We start from the raw sequence: 21906 nt of genomic DNA, 5'->3' as shown, positions 1-21906 counted from the left end.
TAACATATATTTATTGGGTCCAGAGAGCAGCTCAAAGTCAAGGGTTAATTTGAGAACAATATTCTTTAAGCTGCTTGCCTCATACAGCAACACCCACTTAATTTATGAATTGATAAATTAATATATTATCAAAGAACAGGGCATTGTTTGGTAGAGGCAGAGGCAAAATACTTTAGTACTGCTGTCATGCTTACACTGAATGACAAACTGATGCAAAGCACTAATTATTTTATATATTTTATTTATTAAATTATTAAAATCAAATCAAAAGCTAGCTATAGGGAGTAGATTAATCTTTGAAACCAAACAATTGTTATTGACTTTGCTGGTAATAATAAACATGTGCCCTATTTTCATGGAACGTTTTAACTGGGTTTCTAGAGAAAAAGAAAAACCTACAAAAGGAGAGAGATTTGATTGGGTATGTCATGTTTAGTCTCTGTTTCTGTTGGATTTTGATTGGGTTTTTCGCTGTTTCATGGGGACTATTACAGAAAGCAATAGCTTACCGTAAAATTCACTGAGCTCTTGATTGCTTAACCTAAAGTTTGCTTACTCAGGGTGTGCTGGTTCCAAACATGTGTCCAGGAGGAAGGTCATCCAACATAATAATTTTGTTTAATAATCATCGTGAATAAGAATTCTATTTTGTTTGTTTGATGCTAATTATATAATAAAAAGAAAGACAAATTAAACTAATTAATGGTCTGTGCTTGCAAAGATAACATGGCTGTAAAAAAAGTAATTTTGCTTCTGCATTGCTTGAAAAGTAAGATCTATTATATAATTTTTTTTATTATAGAAATACATTATAACATAGAAAATGTCTTGTGAGATGAGAATTCTATTTATATTATCAAATACACTGCTGATATATCAGTAGTGTATTTGATATCTTAGGGAATCTAGGGAATTTAGGGAATCAGTCTAATGACCTGATATCCATGAGACAAGACTGTACAATTCATACTTTATACTTCCAAAACATTAGTTAGTGTTTGTAAAACATGTTAGCTTAACAATGGTTCTCTTCTGCTCAGTGCCATAGTTGACATTTTTAATGTAGAACATAATCTTCTTTCATACTTCAACCATTAAACAGCTGTCAGTGGTGTACAGTAAGGCTATTTATTGTGATAATGGAAACCAATTGTGAATTGTAGTAATGGAAGTCAGAATGTATCACCGATTTAGTCTTTAGAATAAGACTTTATTTTAATTGTCATCTTGAAGTATTTGCTTATCATCAGAGCGGTGTACAAACTATATTATATCAAGGCATGTTCTCTTAAAAAGCACTTAAGACCAATTTGCAATTTGATTCAGTGTGTGTGTGTGTGTGTGTGTGTGTGTGTCTGTGTGTCTGTGTGTGTGTGTGTGTGTGTGTGTGTGTGTGTGTGTGTGTGTGTGTGTGTGTGTGTGTGTGTGTGTGTGTGTGTGTGTGTGTGTGTGTGTGTGTGTGTCTGTGTGTGTGTGTGTCTGTGTGTGTGTGTCTGTGTGTGTGTGTGTGTGTGTGTGTGTGTGTGTGTGTGTGTGTGTGTGTGTGTGTGTGTGTGTGTGTGTGTGTGTGTGTGTGTGTGTGTGTGTGTGTGTGTGTGTGTGTGAGAGACATGTTGAACTTGGAACTTGTAGTAGCAATTTGTAGGTTGATTTCACCAAAATGTCAACAAAAAAACACAATGGCATTGAATTTCAAAAATATACTGTAACTCCATGTCATCCACAATTTCTGCACCATTGGCATCAACAAACAAAAGTGCAAAAATAATGACACTCCCTTGCCTGCCACTGGTTGGACATACTGATAGTATCGCACAAACTGCATAGACATAGCATAGTCATAAAATGAAAAGGAATAATACATGAAAGACTGATTCTAAACTAAATTAATTTTTAACAAAGACCAGCTATTTGACTTAAAATTGTCATAATATATCAATGAAAATTTTATCAAATTACACTAACACAGTTTCAGTCTGCTAAAACATTCAGAAGAATAATAGAGGGTGTCCTATTTGGTCATTTCCTAGGTGCTCTTTAAGGAATGATTGTATATTCTCACTGAAAAGATTTGTGTGATAATCTCTGGTGTCTTCTTTTGAACGGGAGTTTGGATTTTTTGAGCAGATGTCCCTCACTCCCCAGCTTACGATACCAACCTATCAAAAAGATTTTACAGACGTTAAAAAAGTTAATATTTCTTAGTTACACACTTTAAACTTGCACAACGTTTTTGAATTAATAGAATTAATTAGATGCACACACGCCCCTAAACATGAAGCAGAACTAAACAAACTGTGATATGTGTATAATGTGTATAATGATCTTATGGACTGTGTGTGTGTGTGTGTGTGTGTGTGTGTGTGTGTGTGTGTGTGTGTGTGTGTGTGTGTGTGTGTGTGTGTGTGTGTGTGTGTGTGTGTGTGTGTGTGTGTGTGTGTGTGTGTGTGTGTGTGTGTGTGTGTGTGTGTGTGTGTGTGTGTGTGTGTTTAGATTAATATTGTATGATTTGTATTCATGATGTGTTATATTTGTGGTAACATCATGGCTAGTTATGCACAAGGGTGAATTGCCAATCTAATCACCACTATTTAATGTGTTGTCCATAGCCGGTGGAAAAGAATTGAGATAGGACTCGGGCAGAAATCATGTTCATGGATGCGGTTATTAACGTTACTGTAGTATGAAGCAAAGCAGGACGGAGTGTTGAGGGAGCTGAGCAAGGCCGCTGGAGCAATTGCTACACAAACACAAGCCTCGCATGCAATGGGACTTTTATTATGGCGAGACACAGTCGCCGGCACCATTTCTACTTTTCCAGTCATTAGTATGTGGAAACGCAGCTCTGTTTATCATATTAGTTACATTTAATTGTGTTTAAAATGATGTTATGGCGTTACTCTGTGCGTTCGCTCGGCGACTGCTGTGACACTTGTTCACACTGCTAAGAGTAAAGCGCTTCTGCTAAATAAAACCGGAAACCGAGAGTAACACAGATATGACGCAATTGACAGGCGACGTCCCGGCTCCTTGGTTAAAATAGCAATTTTCTCACAATTTACAAATAGTTGGAAACATTTGGGATATTGTAAGAACTCAACTGAACAAAATATATAAAAAATTTTGGGGATATTTTACTGCAAAAATACTACATAGTGCACCTTTAACAGAAGTAAATTTAGATTTGCGCCAGCTGAGAAAGTGAATGGCTGCGAATACAATGCACTATCGATTCTGGTGTAGTTTGACATTTCAATGTTTAAAGTGTTGGATCACAATTCAAATTTTGATGAAAGCCAACAGCACACATGGGTGGAGACAGTGACATTGAACAAACAGTGATATGTAGTTGATGACCACAAGATCATGCAGGTATGTATCTCTGCAGAACACTAGTGGGTGTTTCCCAATCAGTTTGGTGTGTCAAACCATGATGGGCATTTCCAATTGCTTTAGCTGATTTGATCCACTGAGGGCTTGGTTTAGGGGTGGGCCTTCGTGATTATAGCAAGTGTATCGAAAAATGGTTGGAAAACACCAATGGACAATTATCACAATGACACTGCTTACCAAAAGTGCTCGACAAAGCAGTATTGATTTTTCCGATTTCAATGTGCTGTAAAAATCAAAGGACAACTCCGGCGAATTTTTACGTTTATCTTGATCGTTATATTTTTGTGAGTACAGTCTATAGACCCGGCTTGAGGAAATATGTGCAGTAATTTAAAATCTTGCTTTACACACACATGGCGCTCTTACCAACTGGACTGTCCTTTTTTTACTGCTACCGCTGCGTTCCCACGGGACAGGTGAATTTAAGCAATGGCTAGTGGCTAAACGCATCTCGTTGTCATGTGAGGGACCTGTTCATTTTGGACAGCCATTTTAATTGCATTTTGTGTCTGTTAAGAGGCACAAAGACACCCTTTACGTGAATGCCCCCAAAGCTGCCGTTTTAGCTGAGGAAGGGCTCTGGGCAGCAACTGTAATAACTCTGTGTTGCAAGCACCACGGTTCGTTTTTTTTTTCTATAGACTGTACTCACAAAGATATAACGATCAAGATAAACTTAAAAATTCGCTGGAGTTGTCCTTTAAATAAACACTTTTTGTTGAAATCTCACCATTCTTTCAACATTAACCGCCGGTGCAAAAGTCACATTGAACCAACATCAGTCTGTAATTTTGATTCAATGCAATTAGCGTTGACGCATCAACATTGACTCAACATAGTTTCAATGATTGCTTGCTACCTGGGGAGTATCCTCTCTTTTCTTCAACTTTAAAACATGCCATCTTTTCTTTGGACCCTGCAGCTAGTCAGAAAACATTATGGTTCTACCATTAAATGTATTGATTACCTATGCATAACTTATTTAAACTTCATATGAAATAATTCATGACAAATGCAAATGTGTGCAATATATCACAAAAAAACTAAACAACTTGAATTATTCTGTTTATACATTAACTCGGACTCTTTTGCCATAGCTTTTGATGACTCACCACCCTGGGTCACATGACCATAAATGTTATAATTACTTCCTGTGATCGTGGCATGTAGGCCTACCATTCACTAATAGACTTGTGGAAAGGCCCTTCATGAAGGTGTTCACTTTTTTTGGCACGCCCCTATTAATGGCACCCCCTCCCTGAAGTGCCATTTTATATAAGTCTTTACAGCCACATGACCAATACTGTTTTCAAAAGGAAGTGGAAATCTCACCTGAATCAGTCGACTTTTTTTATTCACATAAGTGGCCCCACCTCCTTCACCTATTACAAAATGACATGCAGACACAAAGAACTGTATAAGATTATATCAATTAATTTCAGATCTCTAATGATTAAAATGTTCAACAATCATTATGACGTAAAAATCAAACATACCTTTGCATGCAACATCATCTACTTGTGGTTCAGTGCCACCACTGCAAAGAAAATTGTCTGTAACTACGTCCTTTGCATTTGTCACTTTGATTCCTTGTGCTTTTTTTGCATCTTCAACACAGGCATCCCGCTAAAGAACAAGTACACAAAGAAGTGTTCTTAGATTGTTGTGGATGAAATACCTTTATATTCGTTTTTTAAAATTTTTTTAATTGATTAAGTTTTCTTTTGCGTATTGCACATAATTAATGTTAAATGGCTAAAGGAATGTGCTAGCAAATAATTGTGAAGTATATGAACTTTGTTTTTTAGGTGACATTTTAAAGGCCCCATAAAATCAAAGTTTAAGGTTTGTTGCTTTTAGTTTGTTCATATTCTTGTGTATTTGTAAAACTTGACAAAATTTGCTTTTAGAAAATACACAACATACATTTCAAATGTACAGCCTCTCCCCTCTAGGAATACAATCTTAGAAAAACTGATGATTCATAATGCACTGGAACATTTGGGTCCCATTTTATATTAGGTGGCCTTAACTGCTATGTACTTACATAAAAAATAGGTACAATTTCCTTATTTTGTTCATATTATATTGCAAAACACTTGCTTTGAGGTGGGATACGGGTAAAGTTAGGCATAGGTTTAGTAGTATGAGTAGGTTAATGGTACGGTTGTGTAAGGGAAATGTCAACAGTGTTTTATTATTATATATTATATATTATTATAAATGTAACTACCGATTAATTACAAATTAATTACTGACGTAATTGCATGCAGGTATTTGTAAAACATCATTGTATCGTTAAGGCCACCTAATATAAAGTGGGTCTAGAATTAAAATCCTAAAATAATAATAATAAAATCCTTACATATTTTCCACGCTTGATTGTGATCTTTTTTATTTTTTGTGGAGCATTAGTTCTGGAATCCATTTTAGACGTAAAAGCAGCTTCCACAATTTCATTGCCCAATAGTAATTCCTCTGTAACAAGTGCATAGAGAAAAATGTATGACATTTTGTGTTTAGTATATTTCATTGTGTCGCATGTTTAATATATCTACATTTAATTAATCTTTCAAACTATTTGATATGTTCTAATATGCATGCAGCTTGTCTGGCAGATATCTTATCTGGTACTTTACCATGTTTTCTGCACGTCCCTTCACTGTCTGAAAGTCTCAGAGCTCCATTGGTTTCTTTGGTGCAGGGGATGCAGATTGGTCTGTAAAGAGATGCACATGATGATCTTTAATTAATTCAGCTTTTTTTAAATTCTTAATAAAGTAACATCACATTACATACTACTCACCGTAGATAAGCACTCATTGTAACAGGCTTGTCCAGCTGTATAAGAGCTACATCAAATTCATAAGATTCATTTATTCCCATATGCTTTTTTGATGTGATGTCATATTCAGGATGAAGTATGAATCGTTTCACTTTTACAACTGAAAAAGGATAAGTAAATGTCATTGATAAGATTTGTACTGTTTAAAACATTTTTCAGGAACACTTCAGAATATTGTTCCATCATTAATGAATAACTACAGAGGAACAAATGAGTAACGCACTATTAACATTCTAGTAACTGTTAACTAACAAGATACTCTAATTAACAAATTAGTAATAGTGCTTAGTTGAATGTGGTAGTTTACTATTAGCTAATCAGTATCTACTATATGTAAACCTCCCATAGAACTGAATTCAAAGATTCAAAATGAACAGAATAGTGCATAATGTAATTCATTTTAAAGTGAAGATCATGGTTACCCACTAGTAATGACTAAAGTGTTACCAAATCCATCAGAAGGAATTACTATCCAAAACTTGAAGAAAAAAACATACAAAAATCTCAAAAGCTTACAAATGACTTAAGTCATTACTAAAGATTTATAATGTTTTAGAATTACTAATTATTTGGATCAGTATTCTAAAGCGAAAAAACATATTATTATACACCTATTAGTAATTCCCTCTGAAGGATTTGCTTACTTTAAGCATTTCTAGTGGGTTACCATGACCTTTACTTTAAAATTAATTATGCATGTTAATTATGAAGCTGTATAAAGTAGTTCTTGTAGTCCTCTGGGAGGTATGAAAAATATAGTATTGATTAGCTAATAGTAAACTACCACATTCGACTAAGCACTATTACTTACTAATTCATTAATCAGAATATCTTTTTAGTTAATAGTTACTAGAATGTTAATAGTGCGTTACTCGTTTGTTCATGTGCAGTTATTCATTAATGATGGAAAAATATTCTAAAGTGTTACCCATTTTTCTTCTTTAATTGTTCTGACAAGTTGTATCAGTTGAGGACACAACCTTACCATCTTTATCCAGAATAACCGTTATCCTATCAGGTGTGTCTACCTTTTTGAAGCAGTGAGCTGCTGTCAAGATGTAACTTGAGGTGACTAAAGACCCCATGCAGTTTTTACCTAGGGAAGGACGCTACATGAAGAGCAGAGAAGAAGTTGTCATGCTTCATCGCTATAGCCATATCACATCTATCTATCTATCTATCTATCTATCTATCTATCTATCTATCTATCTATCTATCTATCTATCTATCTATCTATCTATCTATCTATCTATCTATCTATCTATCTATCTATCTATCTATCTATCTGTCTGTCTGTCTGTCTGTCTGTCTGTCTGTCTGTCTGTCTGTCTGTCTGTCTGTCTTATAAATATTAATAATAATAATGGTTATATAATAAGGTTATATAATAATAATAAGGTTATGCTTACATCAAAAGTAATCTGTGCCAACCAGGGATATGCACGTCGTTTATTATCTTGGTCATAGTTCTGATGAATCCCACATAATCCTACACTGGTGCTCTCATCTGTGTGAGGAAGCAGGTACATAAGAATAATCACTCATTACATGATAAGAACGAGAGGTTCTTTAAGTCAATGTATTCTGTCAACATTCATTCACCTCTGTGTAGTTCCAAACCTGTATGATTTTCTCTCCTTCATGGAACAAAATTACACACACAATCTCATTGTCCATTACACATATTCAAACGAATGCATTCTCCTCTCACATAGACACTATGAGCAATATGCAAATGTACATCTATATTAAATCTATAAATAATAGCTACAGTACCAATCATGTTGTCAAACATCGTCTGCACCTCGTCCAAGTTTAGAAGATGAAAGAAATGTTTTTCTTGGTCCCTCTGTGATACCAAGCCATTAATGTATTCTTTTTGTACATCTCCAATTCCAAATACATAAAGATCTGGATAAAGAGGGCAAATTCATATCAATATGACATAAAGAAAACTTCTATCTTCTTAAGTCTTTAAATCAATATGTGCAGTTTTTGCTGTCCCATGCCACTTGTAAATTAATAACAATTTTGAAAAATACTACTTGTTCTAAATATTTTTTTTTATTTTTATTTAATAATTTTGATTAATAAAATGCATTGCTCACCAAGTTTCTTCTCACGCTTTGGATCATCTTGGGTGACTAAATGTTTGATCTTGTTCGCTTTAGGTATGGGATTCCCCCCCATGTTTGCTTGACCTATGAAGTATGATGACAGCAATTACAGTGAAAATTATATATTTTTATTTCTTTTTTATGGCAAAATACCTTTTGGGTTTTCATGTTTTGTGGAAACTTTCCATTGACATAATGATTTTTATACTCTACAAACTGTATATCCCATCCCTTAAAGTGTTAGTTCACCAAAAGTGGAAAATTCTGTCATTAATTATTCACCGTCACGTCATTCCAAACCCATAAGACTTTCGTTCATCTTCGGAACACAAATTAGGAAAAATTTTATTAAGATTATTTTTTTAATTAAGATTATTTTTTTATTTAGATACAGACGAATGTTGTGTACTCCAACATCCTTTCTTTTTTTGACATTTTTATTTTTGAGGAGCTACAGAGATTTTCAAGACGCTATATTTTTATCTATTTTGAAAAAAAAAACTTTATTATATTATTAAATTGTAGGCCATATACATAGAAAATGTTTTAACAAGTGGTTTTTTTTTACTTTGTTAAAAACACTGTTTAGATCAATACTTCATCGAGCAATATTCAGAAATGGCCGCCGTTAGCTAGCTATTCTTTTTCTTTAGTTTTTCTGATTATTCTGACATTTTATTAGATTGTAAAAAACAAAAAATTACAAAAATAAGGATGAATTATATTTGAGAGGAAACCTATTTATTCTTACCAATAGTAATAGTACTATTTATTTTTATCAATAGTAATACAATAACTCAATATATCAATAACTTAATAATATATTAATACAATTATATCATATACAATAACTTAATATATCAATAACTTAATAATACACTCTAAAAAATGCTGGGTTAAAAACAACCCAAGTTGGGTTGAAAATGCACCAACCCAACAATTGGGTTGTTTTAACCCAATGGTTGAGTTGTTCTTACCCAGCAATTGGGTTGTCTTAAGCAACATTTAACCCAACCACTGGGTTAAAACAACTCAACCATTGGGTTAAAACAACCCAATTGTTGGGTTGGTGCATTTTCAACCCAACTTGGGTTGTTTTTAACCCAGCATTTTTTAGAGTGTAGTATAATAATACAATAACTTAATAATATAGTAATACAATTATATAATAATAATACAATAACGTAATAATAGTAATACAATAACTTAATATATTGAATAATATAACAGATTTAGTGAGCCTTTAAACTACAGAGAAACGGTGCGGGAGCAACGCCACGAGCAGAAGGCTAATAGGCTAAATGTGTCACATGACATCACATTTATTTATGTTAAAGCCCCTTGTCTCGACAAAAAGTTTTTTTATTAAAAAGCAAAATTTATTTGCGATAGATAAACGGAAAACGATTATGCAGACATTTGCAGCAAAAAAAAAAAAAAACGATAATTGGCATTTCCATCAGCTATTGGTAAACAGTATGATACACTAAACCTAGCTAGTGACAGCTGCGCAACAACCACTTTGACACTTCAGAAAGTTCATAAACAATCGTAAAACTATGAATTAGTCCAAATTTTGGAGACTTGATCACTTTATTTGATGAACAGATTGAATTTAGGCTTTTATTCACATAAACATTCATCAACAACTCACACGGAAGCTCAAGCTCAAGCATGTTTGCTTGATGTGCGAGAATCAGTGAGGTTCATTCTTGTGTGTTACGTGGTATTAGAGCTTCCACAAGAACCAATGAGGTTTGTTTTCATGTGTCAAGCTGGTTCCGTTGAGCTTCTGTTTATGTTCACTGATCAATATTTATATGTGAATAAAAGCCTGAATTCAATTTGTTAGCGATTTCATATAAAGCGATTGAGCCTCTTCAGAGAATTTGGACTAAACCGTTCAATTCATATGGATTCGATTTACGACCTCTTTATGATTTTTTTTTTTAGCGTCAAAGTGGTAGCTGCGTAGCTGTATATTGAGAAATAGAAAGCTCTCTGATTTCATCGATAAACAACAAAATCTTAATTTGTGTTCTAAAGATGAACAAAAGTCTTTGATCACCTTTGATCAGCCTTTCATGAGGGTGAATAATTAATGTCATAATTTTCATTTTTGAGTGAACTAACACTGTAACCCTATCCCTAAACACAACCGTCACAGAAAACGTTCTGCATTTTCAAAAAAACATAATTTTGTGTTATTTATAGTCTTTATAAGGGGGGGTTTCTCGTGGGGACCAAAAAAATATAATTTCCCCACAAGATCAAAAATGTGTGGGTATTTTGTCCATATACACATACATGAATTATCGTTTGAATAGTAAAAACAATTTATAAATGGAATAGATAAATACCATCAGTGAATACAATGATGACATGTTGGGTCTCAAGGAAGCCCTCTGGATTGATGAATTTCTCCAATGACATGCTGGCAAAAATGGATGAATAGAGTTTGGCGATATTGGTACCCGTATGATAATATTGATCTGTTACAAAAACACCATAAACAAATATTACAATCAGCAAGTTAATGAGAAACATTTTATTGATTCTAAAAGCAAGTGTCCGGTGTACATTTTAGGGCATCCTCAGACCTCAGTCATGATGAAAAAACATCATGCCTCAGACTAAAAGGCTTCAGGTCTCAGGAAAAACAGCCTCAGGAGTCAGGTCTCATAATTACTTATCGGATTCAACTGACTTTAAGACCTGAAGCCTTTCAGGTTAAGGCATGATGCCGTTTTGCCCAATGACTATAAAGCCTTTTAGTCTGAGGCTTTTAATCATATGACTAAGGTCTGAGGGTGTCCTTAAATGTAGCCTACACCGTACAAGTGCTTACATTAAATCTAAAATAAAAACATCTAAATTAGAACATGTATTGGGATTTTTTTAAGTATATACAATTTGTTTAATTTGTACTACTTTTGTACAAAAATTTAGCTCAAGTTAGTCTAAACTGTAATTATATACACTATATTGCCAAATGGTGTCGCTAGGCCCATTTTAGGGGGGCTTTAAACATATGAACATGGTGGGAGGCTTCGGCTTCGTCACCTGTGTGTTCTTCAATACGCAGTGGCGCTGAGCAGAGCGCACGTCAAAAGCAGAGGTGTGTGTGTGTGTGTGTACATCTGGTCTGTTACCACTCGTTACCACAATTTTAGGCCCTGTCCACACGAACACGGGTATTTTCAAAACCGCAGCTTTTTCTACGCGGTTTGGCTGTTCGTCCACACGCAAACGCTGTATCCGGTTACTAAAACCGGACTTTTTTGAAAACTCCGGCCAGGGTGAAGATTTTTAGAAACTCCGGTTACAGCGTTGTCGTGTAGATGGTGAAACCGGAGATTTCGGTTTTTTAAATTGAAGTGCGCGCCGTTCTCTCCTTTGTTTGACGTCAGATTTTCCACATCTCCTTTTGATTTACGTGAGTCGATTCTATGCGGTGGACTCCACTAACAGCGCTTATCACATGTTTATCCTACAGATGTTCAGTTATTTAATTGTATTGCAGAACAAAGGCGCCAGAATGCAATAATACAAAATAGTAAAGCAAGTGTGTGAAGCTATACAGTCCACTTCGGCCCTGCACCTGTGTATACAGTTACCTGTCACTGAGTCCAAAGTAAAGGAACTCGTAGAAGTGTTTCACTTGAGCCCATGGCATCCCTCAGTCAGTGCAATGTGCATCGGTGCAGTGAATGGGACCCATGTGGAAATCAGGCAGCCAATCATAGCGTAGTTTTGCGTTCTCATGTGGACAGATTTTTTTTAAAAACCGTGCTTGTGTGGACGCGATTGTTTTTTAAAACGGAGGAGGAAAAACTCCGGTAATAAAAATACCCGTGTACGTGTGGACTAGGCCTTAGTAGCACAACTCAGCGGCTCTGCGAAATACTTGATTCTGATTGGTCAATCACGCATTCCAGCGGTATGTTATTTCCAGATAACAACTGCCGGTACTACTTCTATGCTTAACGCTGGCGCCATCTTGTGGCTGTTAAATACTTAAACAGCCATGACTACAATGGATGACTTCAAGGAGGGGTTCCTTTATAAAGTTTTAAATATGGATATTTTTCTTACACAAACGCGATTCGAATCAGAAGGCTCTATTAACCCATCGGAGCCGTGTGGAGCATGTTATTTGACGGACAGCTGCATTTTTTATGTACTTCAAAAATAGCTAGCGTTACTACTACTGCTTGGATTAAGGTTAGCCTGGACTTTTTAAATATAACTCCAATTGTATTGGTCTGAAAGAACTATACACCTTTAAGGGTACAACAGCTTGTCAATTGGGAAGAACTCCCAAAAGTAAAACCATTATTTTATTGTCTCTATTAGTATCTTAACATATCTCGAGAGTATATATCAGTAAAAGGGTGCCTATCAGTATTTTTGGAGGATAGTGTCCCTGTAACAAGTTGCCGTACCCCAAAATGTACTATTTTAGCATGACACATTTTTCTGTAATAATCATCTCTAAATCTGACTGTATCAATGTATACAATAAAACTCAGAGCCATACTTACCTTTATAATTAAACCTCTCCAGTCTTTCAAAAACCCGTAATAGATTTTCACCTCCATTAGTTTTAAAGTCCCTCATGGAGATTATCTGATGAACCTCCGTAGCAAATATCAGGATCTCATAGTTTGGAGAGACCTGGTAGTCACTAATCTTTTGGGAAAGAGCAGTAAGTATTCACATTTTTGGGTGAACTAACCCTTTGAGGCTCATACTGAAGGCTTTCGACAAAGATGTGAGGTTAAAAGTCAAGTTCACTATCGATAGCATTACAATGGTAATGAATTTAAACATTTTCAAGAGCCTTTAACATCAAAATGAATAGCAAGTACATTACTGCTTTTAGAATGATTTAAGAAAGCTTCATCACCTGCACCAGTAGCCTAAAAACAATGCTAATTGGTCTTACAATTTCACTACAGTAAACTCTGGGGGGGACATACCTTCTCCATAAGCATTTTAATGGTTTTTTTTGCCTTCTCAAATTCAGTCTTATTGATGCTTCCAGATGCATCCACAGCAATGTAGATATCAAGTTTTCCACCTTGATCCAAAGTTATTTTCTTCCCATGCTGATCTGAAGACAGAAGGTACAACACATTCATGTATAAATTTGTTAATATGATTGTTTTCTTTTTCCGAGCCAATTATTACTAATGATTAAAAACATGCATTTGTAAATGTATAAGGCTGTAAGTCACACAAGGGTACCTTCTTCTTCATACTGTTGAGAAACTGCTAGATTTGACTTCAGAGCACTGCTGAATGCTTCTGATGCTTCCTCCGGGGTGTCGTACGTGAAATGTGCTGTACAGTATTTACACAACATTACAGGCGCATTATCCAGAAAAGCCACATTTTATAAGCAAATGAGAACACAAGTCCATACAAGGAACATCATTTTGGAACTTGGATGTAGCTTTTAGAAGACTCACCGTAACATTGTGGCTCTGTTCCTGACCACTGGCCACCCTCCTGACACACTCGCTCTTTGGAACCAATCAAGGTCAATGTACTGTCACAGCGGTAGCTGACTTTGTTGTTGATGTTAAATATGTGGCCTGTTCGCCTGCTACCAGGGGGAACGCCAGGATCAGGGCAGTGATCAGCTGTGAGAAAGTATTTTTCAAAAGAGACAAATAGATCTGTGGACCTCCATTTGATCTAGGCAGGTGCACGAAGGTACATTTAATGATATTTCTGCTAAACCTATTTTCTGCTAAATTTCTGTTAAACTAACATGACACAGATGAAAACCCAATGACTCTGGTATTTAACTTGCAGGAGATTTTACCAGGAACTAAATTTGCATTTTTATATCCAATTAATTATAACTTAATTAGTTAAACTGCTGAAAATGTTGGCAACAACTCACAGTCATGTCCACAAATTGGTGTGCTTCCACTCCACTTCCCATTAGGCTTGCAAACACGGACCGCCGATCCACGGAAATTATAATCAGAATGACATGAGTAGCTGGTTGTGTCATTTACATAGTACCTGTCTTTATATGGGGTCACCTCTCCATTCTCCAAAACATGAGGATTGGGACATGTGACCTCTAGAATAAAAGCATGAATAAACACATATAGAAGAGATGTTTTAAAGCAGCCTCAGATATAAAAAAAAAAACAATTGTTTAAAAATTACACCATTCTGCTTCAAAATAAATAACTCCAACATTTATTCATGATATAATGACTCAAAATCACGGTAACCCACATGATAATGCCTTTCTTACTTTTGCACTCTGGGGTTTTTCTGGTGCTGGTCTTTGGGGTCCAGAGTCCATATTGGCAACGACGTGACTGAACCGATGGGTAATATCCACTCGGACAGATGTATCTTAGGAAACTCCCATCTGAATAGCCATTAGAAAGAACAAAGCTCCCTCCAGTAATGTTTAGATTCTCTTCGGGACATGATGCATGTATTATGGACATGGAGGATGGAGCACCTAGAAACAGTCAGATCAGTGGAGGTCACAGAAAAAAAAAATTGTAACGATTGACATGGAAATGGCCGAAATTCACCGGGCGGACTGTAGTTGGGAAATGTGTTTTTTGTGTGCACAGTTTAAGATACCTTCTAATTAAGTTGTCCTCGGGTTAAGTGACGGATAGGTGAACAGGGATCGTTTTGACAATGTTGTCATCTCAAAATCTTTTCAGTTTTTAGCACAGCATTGTCATGTGAACCCATGTCCGTCGGAAGCTAATAAAAAACTTGGTGGGTCCCAATAGCAGCTGTTGAAAAATATTTTAGGTGGGGCATTTTTTTTTTTTTTGTGTGGGTCTGGGGGTTTTCCCCCATAAAATTTATTATTTTGTAGATGTGATTTCCTACATTATGGTGCGTTTGAAGCCATATCCCTTGCATATACCAATAAAAAGGCATTATTGATTCAAAAAGCAAAAATATGAAGAGTTGTGAATATAGCAGTAGGAACTCTTCCTCCATGTTTGTGTCTGACATTACCAAAAATGAAATACTAGAGATTGTGAATGGTTTTAAAAGTAAAAGTTCACTGATTGGACAGATATTGATATGAAATTAGTCAAAAATATTATTCATTTTATATTAGAACCCCTGACTTATATCTTCAATTTGTCCTTTAAATCGGGCTTCTTTCCTGATAAGATTAAAATTGCTAAAATTATTCAAATTTATAAGAGTGGTGATAGACATCTATACTCAAATTATAGACCAATTTCATTATTATCCCAATTTTCAAAAATACTGGAAAAACTTTTTCTGAAGAGACTTAAAGGGGGGGTGAAACACTCTGTTTCAGTCAATCTCATGTCAATCTTGAGTACCTATAGAGTTGTATTGCATCCTTCATATCTCCGAAAAGTCTTTAGTTTTATTATATTTATAAAAGGAATATAGGTTGTACCGAGTCTTTCCGAAAAGAACAGAGCGCCTGGAGGCGTATCGTGTGGGTGGAGCTAAAGAATGACGAGCGCACACAAAGCGGTGACGTCCTCAAGCGTGGAGAAGAAAACGGCTATCGATCTCAGCTAATAGATATATGATCCAGAATCAGATCCGGAGGATGAAATAAACTGAACAGGAGGAGCAACAACAGCAGGACGTCCGTCTCTGTGGTATGTACTGTATTTAGTGGCCTGTCAACATTTGTGTGTCTACTCGCAGTTTATGAGGACCTGATTCGGTTTATGGACTATTGTATGCGACTAAACCTTAGCAGTAGCAAGCAAAACGGTTTTGCACGTCAGACTAGTGTAACGTTATACATAGAACAACAATGGAGTCCGTTGAATGACGAAGCACGTTTTGTGAGAACCTCCCTATAGGTTTATTTTGGGTGGCTTACAATAAACAAACTGACACCTATAGTGGTCAGCTAAACAAATGTATTTAAACCCACACCATAGATCGCATGCTCCATTGATAAATTAAAGGTCCCGTTCTTCGTGATTCCATCTTTCAAACTTTAGTTAGTGTGTAATGTTGCTGTTAGAGCATAAATACAGTAATACCTGTAAAATTATAAAGCTCAAAGTTCAATGCTATTTTATTTAACAGAAGTTCCCTTTCAAAGCCTACAGCGAACGGCTGGTTTGGACTAGCAGGAAGTGCAGGGATGTAATGACGTCACTAGAACCGTTTGTTGACTAACCCTCCGCCCACAAGAACACGCAAAATAGGGGGCGTGGTCTTGTTGCTCTCTCACGTGGAGAAGAGCGCTTGCATTTCCCCGTTATGGTAAGAGGCGGGACCTTTCCGGGCAAAGTGCGCTAAGCTGCTGTCCAATCACAACACGGGAAGCGCTGGCCCAATCAGAACTTGTTACGTGTTTCTGAAGGAGGGACTTCATAGAACAAGGAAATCACAGGCCGTTTTTAGGACAGAGGAAGCAGCGCTGTACAGATAAGTCAATTGTTTGAAAAATACTGTTTTTTTACACACGAAACATGAACTCATGTTATATTGCACACTGTAAACATAATCAAAGCTTCGAAAACACGTGAAGAACGGGTCCTTTAACTAACGTTATACATGATCGTGTTGTTTACTGATGTTTACTTACGTGACGATAGCCAACAACATAGACATTTGAAGGAGTTTTACTCACCGCACACGACTGTGAACCTTTAGCGTTGGGACCGCTCTGTCAAAAACACACTTTTTTGGTAACTGTTGATTTCGTGAAGTCCTGACAGCAGCGACCATGGAGATCCACTTTTGCGACGCGACTGAAGCGTGATGTGACGCTTCTCGTCATTTCTGCGTTTAAATCAGTTCAAATGCAGCGCTGCCTTCCTGGAATGCTGTGCTGAAGCATTGAAGTCGCTTGATGTCACCCATAAGAATAAAGTGGAGCGCGGCGCCACAGAAGTGTTGCTCAGACGAGTGGATCTGCAGCTGAGAGTGTTTATGGGCGTGTATTTGTTCTCTCTCGCTCTAGTCACGCGTGCGCGCACCCTTCCGGGAGAAGAGCCCATACAAGGACCTTCTGCTCGGTCGACGTCAAGCGGACCCATACTCGAAAAAAACTCTCCGGAAGGAGTATTTTTGACACAGAAATACTCCATCAAACGCCCAACATATAGTTTTTGAAACTTTGTCTATGTTTAAGAGGGGAATCCAAGTCTTTAACAGTGTAAAAAGCTCAGTATGCATGAAACAGCATTTCATCCCCCCTTTAATAGTTTTATAGAAAAATGCATGACATTAAGTGACGATCAATATGGATTCAGGAGCGGTTGTTCAACCTCAATGGCTGTTATTAAATTAGTTGATTATAAGCATCTGCATTTATATAGACAAAAAGTATTTTACTTTGGGTGTTTTTGTCAACCTTAAAAAAGCCTTCGATACTATAGATCATAAATTGTTAAAGAATAAATTAGAGTAGTATGGTTTTAGAGGCCTTGCTTACTCATGGTGAGAAATTTTTATTCAAGTAAAACTAAATATTCAGTAATCGACAATGTAAAAATTAAAACCAGCATGAGCTTAAAGATGGATAAAGTGGTACTAGAAAGGGTGAATGAAAAGAAAATTCTTGTAAAAATATTAGATCATGAATTATCCTGGAAACCACACATTGCTACATTACATTAAACCAAATATTTTCTAAATATGCCCTCTTTGTATAATTTGTATTGTTCTCTTATGGTTCCTTATTTCTCTTACTGTGTTGAAATATGGGGGCATGCTTACATCACTAACACAAAACCTATTTTTACTTTACAAAAAAAAGCCATAAGGATAGTCAATCATTCACCGTATAATGAACCGACAAACTCAATATTCTGCAAATTTAAAGCAATAAAATTTCCTGATTTAGTCAGTCTGAATACAGGTGTCTACATGTTTAAAGTCAATAGGAAAATATTGCCTGAAAACATACTATGTTTGTTTGAAAACAGGGAACAGAAGTATAACTTAAGAGGAGAGAGTATGTTTAAAAAACAAATGGTCAGAACAAACTTCAAAATGAACACCATTTCAGTAAAAGGGGTCGACTTGTGGAATGATCTCACCGATGATCTCAAGAGGAGCAACTCCATTTATTTATTTTAAAAGCAGTTAAAAATCCAAATTTTTGACAAATATATGAATGCTTAAAAATTTCTATGATAAGTTAATTTTTTTATTTTTTGCATTAATTGAAACAAAACAAGCAACAAACAAACATTTGTAATTAAGTGTGTTTTTCCCTTTTCACACCATTCTCTGAAAACTCTAGAAAATGCCAGTAACTGAGCAGTTGTGAAATACTCTAATATTTCGGTAATTTTATGACTGACTGACAACGTAACTACGTTGCATGCCTATACTTTTCTTCCCATAAAATGACCTTCTCACAATGTTACAATATTACCAACAACATTCCAGATACGTACTTTCCACGTAATATATTGGTAATTTTATGACTCACTGACAACTTAACAACAATGGTAATTTCATTAAATTCATTCATTAAATTACCAACACACAACATCACCAGTACGATCTCCTAATATGGCAAGCCGTTTTAGCATTAACTACACCTTCCCATACTAGTCATAAATCAGTTTTGACTAGTCATAATTCCATTTCTAGATTTCTCCTCTGCAATTTTGACTAGTCGTTATTGCAATTAAGATATCTACAATGTGATTGTGGCTAGTCATAATATGCATTGAAGATATCTACAATGTTTATTTGACTAGTCATAATATACATTCAAGTTATCTAAAATGCTATTTTTACTAGTCATATTCTTCCATTGACTTCCATTGGAAAATATTTCTGGATATCTTCAAATGAGTTTTGACTAGTAGAAATTGTAATTAAAGATATCTATAATTGATTTTATACTAGGCATAATTCTAATTAGAGATAAAATTACAATTTTACTAGTGATAATTAAATTAGAGATATCTCTAACTAAATTATTAATAGTAAAAATTATAATTAGAGATATCGCTAACTGGTTTTTGACTAGTCCTAATCACATTGAAGCTATGCTGTTCTTTTGAACTTTCTATTCATCAAATAATCCTTTAAAGAAAAACAGTTTCCACAAAAATAGTAAGCAGCACAACTGTTAAACATTATTAATAAGAATAAATGTTTCTTTAGCGCCAAATCAGAGTGATTTCTAAAGGACCATCAGGATACTGAAGACTGGAGTAGTGATGCTGAAAATTGCACTTTGCCATCACCGGAATAAATTACATTTTAAAATATATTTTAACAGAAACCAGTTCCTTTAAATTGTAATAATATTTCACAGTATTAGTGTTTTTAATGTATTTTAGATTTTTTTAAATGCAGCCTTGGTGAGATTTTGAAACTTTTGACTGGTAGTATTGCCAAAACAGACTTGGATGAGAATTATTTGTGAGCTATTTATAAAAGTCTTCAAAATTACCTTCATTTTACCATTCCGGTAACACTTTATAATAACTACACACTTTGACGCATTAGTTAAGCATTAGTAAATAGTTAATTCATAATTTATAAAGCATTAATAGACATTTATTCATTTTGTTTATAAATACAGATATAAATGCTTTGTTCTTGATTTATAAGCATATCTATAATGGGTTTAATAATTGTATTTTACTTTATAAATAATCAATTTATCATTCCTAAATTAGTTATTATATTATAGTTATTATTATTATATAGTTGTATTTATAAACTGCCTATAAATGTCTATTAAAGCTACACTGTGTGATATTTTCCCCCATCTAGTGGTGAAAAGGTATATGACCATCCAGTGAATAATAGTTTCTGTTCCTCTTAATTTCAACTTCCTCTTAATTTCAACTTAATTTCGTTTCAACTCCTACGGTGGCCGATTTAGTCATGGCTTCCAGTTCGACCTCTTCGGTGAGTGTTGCTTCAAGTGATGAGGTTACTTTTGAAAACTATTATAATTTGCAGTTATTTAATTTGCCAAATGATCTATGATCAAATTAATATATGTAAAATGAATAATAGTTTTACGTTTTCGTTATTTTTTACCATTTCATTGCTAACATCAGCTATCAGGTTCCAGACGAATGCAAGCTAATCTTAGTAAAGGAACTTTTTTTATCAGTGCTATCGTTATTCTTTATATTATATGACATCACTAGCGTAAGGCAAACAAATTATAATGCAATTCAAATATTAATCTCATGTTATCCGTCATAGAACACGGATTTATGTTATAAGGTAAACAATACTTTTTCATCATTGACGCGAGGAAAACTATCCTAGACGTCGTTCTAGTGTTATGCTCAGCACACCATCATATAATTAGCCAAGCAACAATAAAACTTCCAATATACACAAATAGGCTGAATTAATATTACCTGTCGAGAAGAAAGCAGGCAACGTTGGCGTTCTTTTTAAAATCATTGGTCCTCATGAGCTCTTTCCATCTTGGAAAGGCCACTCCAATATTTACTTTTGTCTTGTTGATTTGCCTGTTGCGTTGCCGTCTTAATTCTCTTTTCCGCTTCCTTGGCGACTCTGATACATATCCCGCAATGTTACTAGGTCCCCGACCCGGGTGGAATTCGGTAATCAATTCAGGGACGTGGTTGCTTTCACACAGAAGGCGACCCGGCAATATTCCGGGAATATTGCGGGTCCGACGTGCATTTAGAAAGGGGCTTAAGAGTGATCCTCCATCATCATATAGCAGCCTCAAGCAATCCTCCTCTTCACATTCGACACAGTGCCATAAAGTGTAAAAACGCGAAAAGCGAAGCTTGAATTTACGGGTATGTCCCTCTTTGGCAAATGTACTTTCAAGATGGAGGAGCAACATGGCGACCGCCATCCGAACCCCTAACACTTATGCATTTTCAATGGTATATTATAAAATTACGAGAATGCATTATTACTTGAAAGAAGTAAATATACATTAATGAGCACATATATTTTTGAAAGAACTAAGTGATTTTGGCTAAGAATAAACTTAAAAAGTTACACAGTGTAGCTTTAATGCTTTATAAATGATGAACTAACTATTTTCTAATGCTTAATTAATGCTTTATAGCTTGAATTATTATAAAGTGTTACCAATATTCCTTTTTTAATAAACAAAAGTTTTGTCTCTTAATTTCGGAATGCGTTTATCATGATTAAGCAAAAAGACTTACCTGCAATAAGAGGACATATCATTGCAAGCATTAACCAATTCCACCGCTGCTCACACTCCATGCTGTTTCTTACAGTTTTTCTGCTGATATAAAAAAAAAACTGAAGCAAATGGACAGGGAAACATCTTTATAGTGGGGTCAGCAAATGGATTTTATTTACATTCAGTGGCCAATGTTTAACCTCAAGTCAAATAAAGAGAATCAATTTTTTCAGCACACAGAAGAAAAAAAAAATATATATATATATATATACACACACACACATACACAATTATGTCATGATTCTATTTGCAATATTCTATTTTGTTATCAAATATACAGATGTAGAAAACTGAAGATTTGTTGGGGAATACAGAATATTTTTAGAGTTAAACACCTCAATAATTTACATTTT

General features: G+C 35.2%; 1 protein-coding gene across 1 annotated transcript; it reads right to left on the bottom strand.

Annotated features, from left to right (window-relative positions):
• Positions 1 to 1316: 1316 nt before the first annotated feature.
• LOC137047032 (complement factor B-like) lies at positions 1317 to 21653 on the bottom strand. Its single transcript, XM_067424563.1, has 18 exons — positions 21513 to 21653; positions 14636 to 14851; positions 14270 to 14455; positions 13830 to 14003; positions 13606 to 13701; positions 13338 to 13471; positions 12900 to 13047; positions 10716 to 10847; positions 8347 to 8439; positions 8015 to 8149; positions 7648 to 7745; positions 7224 to 7347; positions 6200 to 6338; positions 6033 to 6112; positions 5759 to 5871; positions 4890 to 5019; positions 4726 to 4775; positions 1317 to 2159 (listed from the first exon to the last, which is right to left on the bottom strand). Exons 1-18 carry the CDS (start codon positions 21571 to 21573, stop codon positions 1989 to 1991), a joined length of 2280 nt encoding a protein of 759 aa, XP_067280664.1. The 5' UTR covers positions 21574 to 21653; the 3' UTR covers positions 1317 to 1988.
• Positions 21654 to 21906: the final 253 nt, after the last annotated feature.

This window comes from Pseudorasbora parva, chromosome 18 (genome assembly GCF_024679245.1).
Source record: "Pseudorasbora parva isolate DD20220531a chromosome 18, ASM2467924v1, whole genome shotgun sequence".
In the NCBI taxonomy this organism is placed as follows: Eukaryota; Metazoa; Chordata; class Actinopteri; order Cypriniformes; family Gobionidae; genus Pseudorasbora; species Pseudorasbora parva.
Note: the sequence above shows the minus strand (reverse complement) of the source record. Positions and strands in the feature narration are given on the sequence as shown.

What these genes read in the sequence shown, in the direction of transcription:
- LOC137047032 (XM_067424563.1), bottom strand. Translation starts at nt 21,573, where the DNA reads ATGGAGTGTGAGCAGCGGTGGAATTGGTTAATGCTTGCAATGATATGT. An exon ending in ACAATGAGTGCTTATCTACG is followed by an intron (nt 6,113 to 6,199) that starts GTGAGTAGTATG and finishes ATCTCTTTACAG; the next exon opens with ACCAATCTGCATCCCCTGCA. An exon ending in AAAAAAGTCGACTGATTCAG is followed by an intron (nt 2,160 to 4,725) that starts GTGAGATTTCCA and finishes TCTTTTTGATAG; the next exon opens with GTTGGTATCGTAAGCTGGGG.